This window comes from Triturus cristatus, chromosome 4_2 (assembly GCF_964204655.1).
Source record: "Triturus cristatus chromosome 4_2, aTriCri1.1, whole genome shotgun sequence".
Lineage (NCBI taxonomy): Eukaryota > Metazoa > Chordata > Amphibia > Caudata > Salamandridae > Triturus > Triturus cristatus.
Genome location: NC_140586.1, coordinates 955,781,880 through 955,793,950, shown reverse-complemented (window position 1 = coordinate 955,793,950; position 12,071 = coordinate 955,781,880). Strand labels below are relative to the sequence as shown.

The window sequence follows — 12,071 nt, the reverse complement described above, 5'->3', positions numbered from 1 at the left end:
TGCCACCCTGTGAGTTGTCCTGTCTGGCTGACAACTTACTGCCAAATCGAAGTAGAGGCTGGACTTCAGCGTAAGATTAAGGCTGGTTTATTCTGTAACCAACTTGCATAGTAGCAACACCCCAAAGCCAGCCAAGAGTAACTGACTCCAAGGGAGCCCTTGCTAGCATTCTTCATGACATCATGGAACCCACTGGGAGTTCCATGTACCTTTAATGTTAGTCTCACCTTCCAGTGACTGCCAATCTTCTGATAACCGCAAGCTCTGACATATCTTTTTCGGAGACTGCTGACTGTGACTACCTCAGTAGCACAGTGCTTCCCAGGCCCTCATTCTAACATGATGGACCGGTTAGGTTTTTCTGCAGTGGAGGCTGATCTCCTGAGTTCCCTGGCACATGCTCTGTATAGTCTGGTATAGGTTGCCTCCTGGCAAAGTACTCCACGCCACTGGAAATGGTGTTCTGAAAATAATGTCTAAAAGAGTTCTGGGTGAGGACACGGGCTGGTAGATGGCACTTATTGAAAGTCATACTGTATAGGCCTTGTTTGCCCGCACCCTGAGTTCAGTTGCCTGTCCTCCGCTCTCGCAGCACAGTCCTGGTCTGTCATAACTGTGTCACCCCCACATTTCACAGTGTGAGTTGTGTGCATATTGTATACATGGAAGGTTTCCGTACCCCAGGGTGAGAGTCTCCAAGAAGCTGCGTTGCCACATAGCACAGACCCCTACTTAGTTGTGGCCAAGAGCATGAAGACTTGTCCCCATCCTGTGCCCAACTTGGAAGGAATACCCTCTAACAAGCTCTAACAGACTTCAGCTAGAGATGGCGCGCATGCAGCGACTGGCGCGCGTGCCGCGGAGGCAGCGACTGCCGCGGAGGCAGCGACTGGCGCGCGTGCCGCGGAGGCAGCGACTGGCGCGCGTGCCGGCAGCGACATGAATCAAGGCTGCTTTTAAGGCACCTACATTTTGGATGTGAGGGTTCAAGGCACTGCTACTCTGAACTTATACTGCCTAAGTATCAAAATAAGTGAGAAGAAAACTACATTCTAAAAAATCAGGAAAAAACCAAAATGGTAGTCGGAAAACATTTAGAAAATATAAACAAACAGTTAAACTAGGTAAGTGAGAGTTAGGAATGGCTTTTGTTATTGATCGGAGTTGGGGTAAAGCTGAAGGGATGGAGTTGGGGTAAAGCTGAAGGGATGGAGTTGGGGTAAAGCTGAAGGGATGGAGTTGGGTTAAAGCTGAAGGGATGGAGTTGGGGAATACATTGACAGTGTGTGTTTAGGTAAAGCTGAGGATGTGTGTCAATGATTTAGAGATCTGCCGGTTTCATGGATGTGAGTGATACTTGGTGATGGAGTTAGGGCTAGAGATGAGATAAGAAGATCTAAGAAATAGAGTCCAAGTTATTGTTGGAAATTATTCCCTTCTGCAGGGTCGCCCCAGATATTTCTTTTACCTTTTTGCTGGCTATAGAACTCTGCTCTGCTAACCAATTCATGCCAGCCATCCCAAACCATGCTCAATGGAGCCAATCCTGTGACTGATGCTAAATTGGACCTCGATTGTTTTTTTTCTTTGGTCCAATTATCCAATTGTGCAAGGAAAACCCTGCCTGCTCTCTTCATAATTGAATCCAACAAAGTCATTGGTCTGTAACAGGCTGGGTTTGCTTTGTCCCCTTATAAATTGGAACCATTATTGATTTGGACCACAATTTTTGTTGTTAATGTGGCACAGCAGCCCTGAGCTCATTAGTGACAATCCGAGCCCACAAACAAGCTGGTTTTAAAAAGATCCATCGGCGCTGCTGCAGTTCTCCACAATAGCAGTTTTTCTTCCTCCATCATATTCAACGGAGACATCCGGCCTGACTGTGACTACCCTCTTTTATTGGGTAGTCCAGTATATGCCAGAAAACCAGTAAAGCCAATGTAAATGTAATATAAAAAAAACCAGGCCACCCTTGTCTCTGCCCGACTTTGAGGCTCTAACTTATGTGCTGAGAGTTAGAACCTTCATTAAAAACAGATCAAGAGCCTGTGCAGTCCCTTTGCTTGATATGTTGGCCAATCTGGATTAATCGATTTGAAGGTGATAGCCACTACTTTCGAAGAAACTCACATAAAACAAGTCTGTGACTGAAGATCTGTGATATTATTTAGGATGCAGTAAGCATGCAAGAGTTATCCCTTCTACATTTGTGCAGTTACCCCCCTCCCCCAACATATTCCCCTTTTGTAATCTGATCGTAATGGTCATTCATTGTTTTCCAATAACTCAAGAGGGGCAAATAAGCTTCCAACTAGGGTATTAAGAGGGCAGGCCAGGCATTAGAATTATTGTGTAGGGATGAATGGCAATGCCTGTTCTCAACAAACTGTAGAAGTGGCCCAAAGAGAGGGCCTTTATCTGACCGGTCTTCCATAAAGTAAAGTAGCAACAATGGACGGGGTCTCTGAATTGAATACAGTACGAACCCCTGGGGTTATATTATGGCCTTTAGCAGAGTATCTACCTAGAGCGGAGTATGACTTTGCAGACCTGTTCAGCAGAATGCAGCAACAAGTCAACGAGTGGGCACTCCACCCTCAAGTCCTACTCACGTATGTCCAGATATGGGATTTCCATTACGTAGACCTGTTTGCAACCCCCGAAAAAGCAAAATGCCTATGCTTCGCCGCCATATTCCCACGGTCCAAGTGAAGTGCACTAAGGCTCAACCGGTCAGGGATATTTGCTTAAGCTTTTCGTCTCTTCTACTTCTGTTGTAGTTTCCTGACCACATACGGACCTCCCTCACACTAACTCTAGGTGCTCCCACATGGGCCAGACAACCCTGGTTCACGACCCTCTCTGGTTCCCCATCAGAACCTCCCCCAACTAGCCGGAGCTTCTTAACCAACAACCGGGAATTCTAAGGTACCCCAGTCCAAAGCAACTCAACCTGAATATTTGGCACCTAAAATCCTAGTCTTAATTTCCCCCCTGAATACATGGTTTGCCTCGCCTCCCTTAAACCTATCTCCCCCACCCCTAGGGCCTGTTAAGCAGCAGAGTGGAAGTGATTCATACTCTACTTTCTTTATAAACCGAGCAGTACTGTCAAACGACAAGTACAAGGCATATGCTTTTTTAATTTACAATGCTCAGGACTAGCTTACATGTTACTTGCTTACATTTTGCAGCAATGGCAGCATACCTTCAGAACAGAGGCGCCTCTCGCTCTTCAGGATCCCTGTAATCAAAGTTTTCATGGAAGGATTGGAGAGAGTCATCCATCCAAGATTTCCTCTAATACCATCCTGGAATCTAAATATAGTTCACAGATTAATGGGTCCCCCTTTTTAGTTCCTTCATTCTTGGCCGTAGGAATGTCTGTTATGGAAAGTAGCTTTCTTAGTCGCTATTACCTTCCTTAGGCGTGTAAGTGAGAGTCGAGCGTTAACCCTACACGAACCTTTTTGACATTCTGACAAAGTAGTTCTTCACCCCAAAGTTCCTACCTAAGGTGGTTTCATCTTTTCGCCTAAACCAAACCATAGAACTTCAAGTTTTCTTTCCACATCCAACCACAGTAGCAGAGCAGGTTTCTCAAACACTAGGTGTTAAGAGCCCTTATGTACTATATAGATATGACCCAAAACTTTCATAAAACTCTACAGTAATTTGTAGACTTATCTAAACCTCGCAGAGGGACTGCTATTCAAAACTGGGAATTGCTTGCTGGCTAGTCCGGTGTAATCAAACATGCAAACCAAAGCCAAAAGGCAGCTCCTGGCCTCTCCAAAGCCACACTCTACTAGGAAAAAAGCAGCACACACTTTCACTAAGCACTGCTGTCTGGACGTCATAGCAAAACAGCAGTCCCAGGTGGGAGAAACTGTTCTACATCCTTACTTATGGACCTATCGACTATGCTCAGTCTTGTTGACAGGTCAAAACTATGGCAAATATTGAGGGCAATGGGCATAGACTGTCTCATGAGTTTGCTAAAAAGAAAATTACATAGTTGCCTTTGGTCATCAGTTCACTGTGGGCCTTTGTCAGAATGCACCCTTCCATTTCAGTCAGACAGAGATGAATTCAGGGCTGATTTTGGCACCGTTTGTATTTCCCTTGCATGTCAGAGTTTGAGAGAGAGCTTTAGGTCATCCCCCTTGTGGTATGGCCGCTGGGATCATTATCGACATTGCTATGTTAGCATGAGCACTGATGCCATGATGTTGCTTAGCATGAGCAATGATGCCATGATGCTGCTTTTACGCACATCTACATGACTTTATTTCGCAAGACTCTGTTTGTGCCTTTCACATGAGAACTGTCTGCTTTCTGCTTTCTCTGCCTGTTCCTGGAGTTTAGTCTGAACACTGAGTGCAAGGTCGATAAACAGTGCCCCTTGTTTTTCTGGTCTGGTCAGTCTCTGGCATTTAGACAAAACATGCTACACAGCTGCAGGAAACCAGTGGTTTGATATGGGTTTGCATGTTGGTTTAACACACACTTGGAGAGGGGTCTCTCCAGGGAGAAGAGCTATGCTGCTCCGATGATGCAAAATTTACAATCTAGGCACTAAAGTATGGGGGTCTGCTGACCGCCCAGAGATCTTCCTCAATATAATAAAACTTATTCTCTCAAATTGGGGGGGGGGGCATTAGGCCTTAGGCCTTTGTCCACTGTCTGTATACGATTGATTGATTGATTGATTGATTGATGTGAAACTTATATAGCGCGGCTGTCGCCCTACGGGCATCCTGGCGCTTATGACTAAAGATCAGCGATAGAAAAGGTGACAGAAGAGAATCATGGGGCCAACCTGGGTCAAACTGTAGGATATAGCCATGTCTTAAGTCCCTTGCGAAATTCCAATAAGGAATTGCAGTGTCTCAAGTTTGCAGGGAGCTTGTTCCACATGCCAGGTACTACTATGCTGAAGGCTCTTCCTCCTACCCTGGCGCGCCTGAATCTCGGAACCATTAGTAGACCAGCTGTTGAAGAGCGGAGTTGCCTGCTTGGTAGGTGGCGTACAAACTTATCCTGCAAGGGGACAGGTCCCAGTCCGTGTACTGCTCTGAAAGTTATGCAAAGGGACTTGAAGACGACCCTTTCCCTCATTGGAAGCCAGTGCAGATCCCGCAGTGCTTTGGTGGCCGAGGCACATCGCCGCCTGTCAAGCACTAATTTGGCTGCGGCTGACTGAATCCTCTGCAGTCCTTGGAGGATATACTGCGGGGCCCCCAAATAAAGGGAATTGCAGTAGTCGAGCCTGCTTAATACCGTGTTGCGTACCACTGTAGCTCGTGACTCCCTAGGGAGTAGAGGTAGAATACCACGAAGCAGTCGCAACAGGGCAAAGTAGACATTGGCGGTCTTACTAGCCTGAGATACCATCTGGAGGTCATCATCGATAATCACCCCAAGATTGCGAACCTTCCTGACCGGTGCAATCGGTGCTTCCCCCGGTGCAAGGCAGAATTCGGAGGGCAGATGTTTGAGAATCCTAAATGGTGAACAGAAGACCACCTCAGTTTTACCGCTGTTAAACTGGAGGGAGTTCCTTCTAAGCCAGTCCGTGGTCTGGTTCATGCACTGATGGAAGCGGTCCATGGAGAGTGCTTCATCCCCTTCTAGAGAGAAGGCCAACTGCGTGTCGTCAGCGTAGTTCACCAAGCTGACGCCGAAAGATTTAATTAACGGGAACAGGGGACGCAGGTAGATATTAAAAAGAATAGGGCTTATTGCAGATCCCTGTGGCACCCCGTGCGCAACTTGGGACCTGCAGGAGGAGAAGGGCGCCATAGTGACTACCTGTTGCCTACCTTCAAGGTAGGATTGAAACCACTGCAGCACTATACCTTTAACTCCTATTTGCCTCAGCCTTTCCAACAGGACCGGGTGGCTCACTGTGTCAAAAGCTGCCGACATATCGAGAAGCACTAAAATCATGGCATTCCCGTTGTCTGCTCGCAGACGAAGGTGGTCCAGCATGGTAGTAAGAGCTGTTTCAGTTCCGTGGCCAGGACGGAATCCGAACTGGTCCCTATCAAGCAAGGAGTTCTCCTCCAAAAACTGGGACAGAGTCTTGCTAACAGTTTTTTCAAGTATTTTCACCGGGTAAGGCAAAAGAGAGATGGGCCTGAAGTTAGCTGGCACCGAAGGGTTCAAATTCGGCTTTTTTATCAGAGGGGTGACAACTGCCAATTTCCAGCAGTCTGGGACAGATCCCGTCGTCAGGGACTGGTTGCAGATCATCCTTAACAAAGGAAAGGTGTCTCGGCCATAGCGCTTCCATATTCTGTGGGGAAAAGGGTCTAGGGGGGAGCCAGACGACACACTTTCCTTTCATAGTCTATGGACTTGCTGCAATGCTAACTGTTTTGTGGCTTGTATATTGCACGATAGTTAAAAATAAACATTTTGAACTATAACAGTGACTGTCTATTCTTATGGTGGACAAGTATGAGTGAGTGAGCGTAAGGATACGTCTTGCTACACCGATTCCTGAGAGAGTCGGGAGTGTTGTGTTCTGGGTTGTCTAATCGTGTAGCTTTGTGATTATGTAGGAGAACGAATGAGACACTAGCTAGTCGGTTCTGGGATTTGGGGTACTGAGGCGGTTGGAAGGCGTAGCCCCTACACACGGAGGTCCTGTTTTCCTGCGCATAGTTCTGTGTATGGGCAGAATCCCCGCAACACCCTAGGACGCGCCATCTGTACTGGGGTGCTTGTGTTCCTGTTCAGGTAGGACCTGGCCTGATGGCTGGACTTTTCCCATGAAGAGCAAAGTCAAGACTGATTTGCATGTGACTGGGTCCTAACTGAAGTGGCATGGTGAACAAAGGAACAGTGGGTTGGGATGCTACTGAGGTTAATACTAAAACTGAGGTTTTATGAGCTGTAAATGGCCTTTAGTATAACGTTCAGGTGTTGAGATATATGGTATGGGACAGCAACATGGCTCTCTGGTTCAGCCCAGGCCTCAGAAGCTGACAAGGGATTTTCTTAAACCAATGTTTGTTGCTTGCCTGTCTTCTTTGCCTATCAAACTGCTATTATTCTGCATTAAATTAGTTAAAATAGTATGTTTTTGTACCAATTCATATTCAGTATGTCTCTCGTTTTAATTCTGCAGGTACCTGAAGCTGGACAGAGAAAATAAAATGTCATTTTAGTAAGAACATTTCTCATAGAGCAAAGGTTTATTCTGAAGCCGTGAAGATGCCTGTGTTCCAAGAAGGAAGAAATGTGTAGAAGCGGAGTGATGAGGAACTGAGAGCGACGACAACTACTGAATGAATTCATTCTGATTCCATATATTTCAATATAAATCACTTAACCTTCAAAGTAAAATCACAAACATTTTTTTAAAGTGGTTTAAAAAAAAAAACATTTAAGGTTTAAATAGCCTGGAGTAAATGGAATGTAGTGGTTCACTAAAAGGGGACAGGTCAATATTTACTGGATCGTGCATATTGGATAAAACAAACTCTTGCGATTTGTCTGATGCAACATTCGGAATTCTGTAGGGAACAAGAAAAATACTTTGCAGAGCTTGATGCTTTTTCTTAGATAAAAGCAATCGCTACAAAATTAGTGAACAGTCGTTAGTTTGTACACTCAACTGATTTAGGACAAAGGAACAGTTTCAGGGCATAAGAACGTCATTGAAATAGCGGTATCCCAGATTACGGCAAAGGTTCTAAAGTTGTTCTTTCCAACCTTAGAAAGCAATATAATATCCCTGCTGTAGACTTAGCCACCTCGCAAGTCCTAATCTCCTGACTTTAAAAAAAAAAAACTTGATGAGAAAGCTCCAGTCACAAATAACGCCTACTGCTGCATGAGAACCCACAAAACTAGAAGGTGGAGACACTAACCCCACTATAGACGCCCTTCTTTAGCCAGCAGGAAATTACAGAGAAAGTTAACATTACAACTTACATAGGCTTCCTATAGGGTTGACAACGTAATAAACTGAAGTGATGGTGATCATGGTCTAAATACAATCGTTAAGAAGATTTCTTGTAGATTATTTCATAGGTTAGTGTTTAATATTTTCTAAACATGTCGAGACTCTGGAAAATAATTCGGATAAAGATAGGACATAAAAAACGCAAAACCCAACGTGGGAAGAAGCCATCATTTAAATGCACTGATTGCAAGAAAAGCTTTAAATTTCAATCCCATCTTGAGCGACATAAGAGAAAGCACACTGGGGAAAAACCTTACCAATGCTCTGAATGCCAGAAATGCTTTAGTCTAAAATCTACACTCATTCAGCATGAGAAAACGCACAAGGGGGAAAAGACTTATAAATGTGGTGAATGTCAGAAAAGCTTCACTCAGAGAGCAAGTCTCACTAAACATGAGCGAACACATACTGGAGAAAAACCCTTTCAATGTTCTGTATGTGAAAAATGCTTCAGTTACAAATTTACACTGACTCTACACGAGAGAACCCACTCTGGCCAAAAACCTTATCAGTGCTTTGTATGTTACAAACCCTTCAGTCAGAAATCTGATTGCACTAAACATGAGAGAACACACACAGGGCATAAGCCTTATCAGTGCTCTGTATGCCAGAAAAGCTTCATTCAAAAAGCCAATTTGACTCAACATGAGAGAATTCACACTGGGCTAAAACCATATCAGTGCACTGAATGCCTAAAAAGCTTCAGTCAGAAATCCAATCTCACTCAACATATGAGAACCCACAGTGTTGAAAAACCATTTCGGTGCACTGAATGCCAGAAATGCTTCGTTCTTGAGGCCAGGCTCACTCAACATGAGAGAACACACACTGGGCAAAAACCTTTTCAATGTTTTAAATGCCAGAAAAGTTTTAGTCAGAAAATCAATCTAACTAAACATGAGAAAACACACACAGGGCTTATAAGTACCTTGGAGCAGGTGGCTTTGGAACAGATAAATGAGCAGCTGCCACAAACGATAAATGTGGTGGCCCTCGAACAGAAAGATGAACAGCTGCCGCAAACCATAAATAAGGTGGCTTTGAAAGAGATAAATGAGCAGCTTCCACAAACAATAAATGAGGTGGCCATGGAACAGAAAGATGAGCAGCTGCCACAAACGATAAATGTGGTGGCCCTCGAACAGAAAGATGAACAGCTGCCGCAAACCATAAATAAGGTGGCTTTGAAACAGATAAATGAGCAGCTTCCACAAACAATAAATGAGGTGGCCATGGAACAGAAAGATGAGCAGCTGCCGCAAACGGGAAATGAGATGGCCAAGAAACAGATAAATGAGCAGCTGCCACAAACAATAAAAGAGGTGGCCATGGAACAGGAAGATGTGCAGCTGCCTCAAACGGGAAATGAGATGGCCTTGAAACAGATAAATGAGCAGCTGCCACAAACAATAAAAGAGGTGGCCATGGAACAGGAAGATGTGCAGCTGCCTCAAACAGGAAATAAGATGGCCTTGAAACAGATAAATGAGCAGCTGCCACAAACAATAAATGAGGTGGCCATGGAACAGGAAGATGTGCAGCTGCCTCAAACTGGAAATGAGATGGCCTTGAAACAGATAAATGAGCAGCTGCCACAAACAATAAATGAGGTGGCCATGGAACAGGAAGATGTGCAGCTGCCTCAAACGGAAAATGAGATGGCCTTGGAACAGATAAATGAGCAGCTGCCACAAACAACTAATGAAGTAACCGTGGAACAGATAAATGATCAACTGCAACAAACTACAACAAATGAGGTGGCCTTTGAACAGATAAATGATGAACATCCACAAACAAGTGAAGTTGCCTTCAAACAAATAAATGAGCAGCTGCCACAAACTACAAATGAGGTGGCAGTGGAAAAGATAAATGAGCAGCTGCCACTAACCACAAATGAGGTGGCTGTGGAAAAGATAAATGAACAGCTGCCACAAACAACAAATGAGGTGGCTCTGGAAAAAATAAATGAGCAGCAGCCACAAACAACTGAGGTGGCCATGGAAAAGCTAAATGAGCAGCTGCCACAAACAACAACAACTGAGGTGGCCATGGAAAAGATGAATGAGCAGTTGCCACAAACAACAACTAATGAGATGGCCTTGGAACAAATAAATGAGCAGCTGCCACAAACAACAACAAATGAGATTAAAGAAGAGCTAAAATAATTCTAAAGAGTTCTTCAGCAACACTTAACAACATTTCTGGTCTGTCTTGCAGGTCTGAAATTATAACTAACCACAAATCTATATATATAAATAAAGCAATTGATGTCAACATAAGACTCTCTCCATAGCACTCTGTTTATTTACAAAAGACGACACATTCCCAGATTGTACATTCCAAGATGAGGAAGCATGGGCCTCATTGAAAAAGATTATACTAATATTCCTAATAATAGGCCTGGATGAATAGATAACCGCATCAAAAGATTCCAGGGTACAGAATGTATTGCAGTATGGGTTATTGAGGGCCAACCCTAAGTCCAACATCAAACTTAGACACGCATTTTGCAAAGCAGAAGTCCTTACAGGCACAAAGGGGATCAGTGTCCTTGTGTTACAGGTGATACCCTCTGCAATCTGCATGGGTCTGACTTTCCCAGTCTCAAGCCCTCTGCATACTGTTCCAAGGCTTGGAGAGATAGGACCACTTCATCTTCTGGCCACCATTTTGGATGTGAGGGGCTGCCAAAGTTCAGTCCTGTAGTGGGCTGCCTTATCACATAGTCCCACAGTGACCTCCACCTACCTTCACTAGAGTGCTTCCCCAAAATAGTAGAATTCCCCTCCTGTATCGGGATCACTGATAACTGGGTGGAAAAGCTTGGAGAATGCGTCTCACTCCTTTGGTTGCTGATTACGCCCCATCCATTGTATATTATCTATCGCGTGGTCAGTGACCTCTGACTATTTTGACCTGCGGTCCTCCTGTTCTAATTCAGATTGTGCTTCTAGGCCCAGGTATCGTTTTAAGATATATTGCTTGTTTTCTGCTTTCGGAGCGTTCTGAAGAGCGTTATACGCACGTGTTATATATGCAAGATAGCAACAATGCATTATTTTTGTTAATGCTTTCATATCTTTTTTTCAGTTGACGCTCTTTTAATGCTAGTATCTGCTTTCCAGTTTAAAAAGAAGTTCATATTGTTAATTTAACTTTTTCAGATGTATATCCTATTTTAGTATTTGTAGTTATACATTTTCTTTTGATGGCTGAAGGCGTTGTTTCATTGTGATTTTTGCTTTGATCTAATAAATTACGGAGTCAGACTTTCTGTTGAAAGGTCTTCAAACAGAATGCAGAGAGGGTGGCAGAGACGGGTATATAGCAGATCCCACTGTTGCAGGCATGCAGATTTAAGATCAAAACCAGAGCAGATGTTTGTGTTTACTGATCACAGTGACTCCTTTCAATAAACTGATGCTGTGATACCTATGTAACTGAGCGCAATATTGTATACGGTTTCGCCTTGGTAGAATGGATAGTGTAATAACAAAGTATGGCACACTGAGGAGACAAAAGCGCAGGTTAGGTGGGCTTGAGAAGCAGATACCTTTTTTCTGTGTTTTTTTCCATCTTCTCTGAAGTTAGTTTTATGTTTATGACGTTATATGCCTTTTTCATTGTATGCTTGTAATGGATAATAAAGAGTTCTAATTCAGACTATAGCACCTCTTTTTGGGGATTTCAGAGCTTGCTTCAAGTTTTGCCTGCAAACAAGATACAGGGAAAGGGTTTATTTTTGCATGGAACCTTTGCAGTGCTTTTCCTTGCAACCTATCCTTCCAAAACGTTTCTCTAATGCATAGAAAAAAATAGACACTTGTAAATTATTTTTATTAGAAGCTGTACACATACAAATATTAACTAGTCCCCACTGCTGAAAATGCTCCCATTGCAAAATTTCCATACACAGACCTCTTTATAACTTAAGTATTAAGTATATTTACATTTCCTTTAGATTCAGTTCATTTTGCTGGTTTCTGTTAGAAAGTTTGCGTTGCACTTATCTCAGACTGAGATCCTCAAATTACTAGACCTCAAAATAATGGAGCTATGCATCGCACACATTTCACCAGCTCGAAGACCT

At 43.8% G+C, this 12,071-nt stretch overlaps 1 protein-coding gene across 6 annotated transcripts in view; it reads left to right on the top strand.

The window, feature by feature from the left end:
• LOC146839091 (uncharacterized) overlaps positions 1-11,644 on the top strand; it is a 192,569-nt gene extending 180,925 nt beyond the window's left edge. For all 6 annotated transcript variants that reach the window (XM_085603100.1, XM_085603099.1, XM_085603096.1 and 3 more), the window contains one exon: positions 7,142-11,644. In XM_085603100.1, coding sequence (XP_085459226.1) covers positions 8,074-10,146 — 2,073 coding nt within the window. In that variant the 5' untranslated portion in view covers positions 7,142-8,073 and the 3' untranslated portion in view covers positions 10,147-11,644. The remainder of the gene's footprint in view (positions 1-7,141) is intronic.
• The last annotated feature ends 427 nt before the right edge of the window (positions 11,645-12,071 follow it).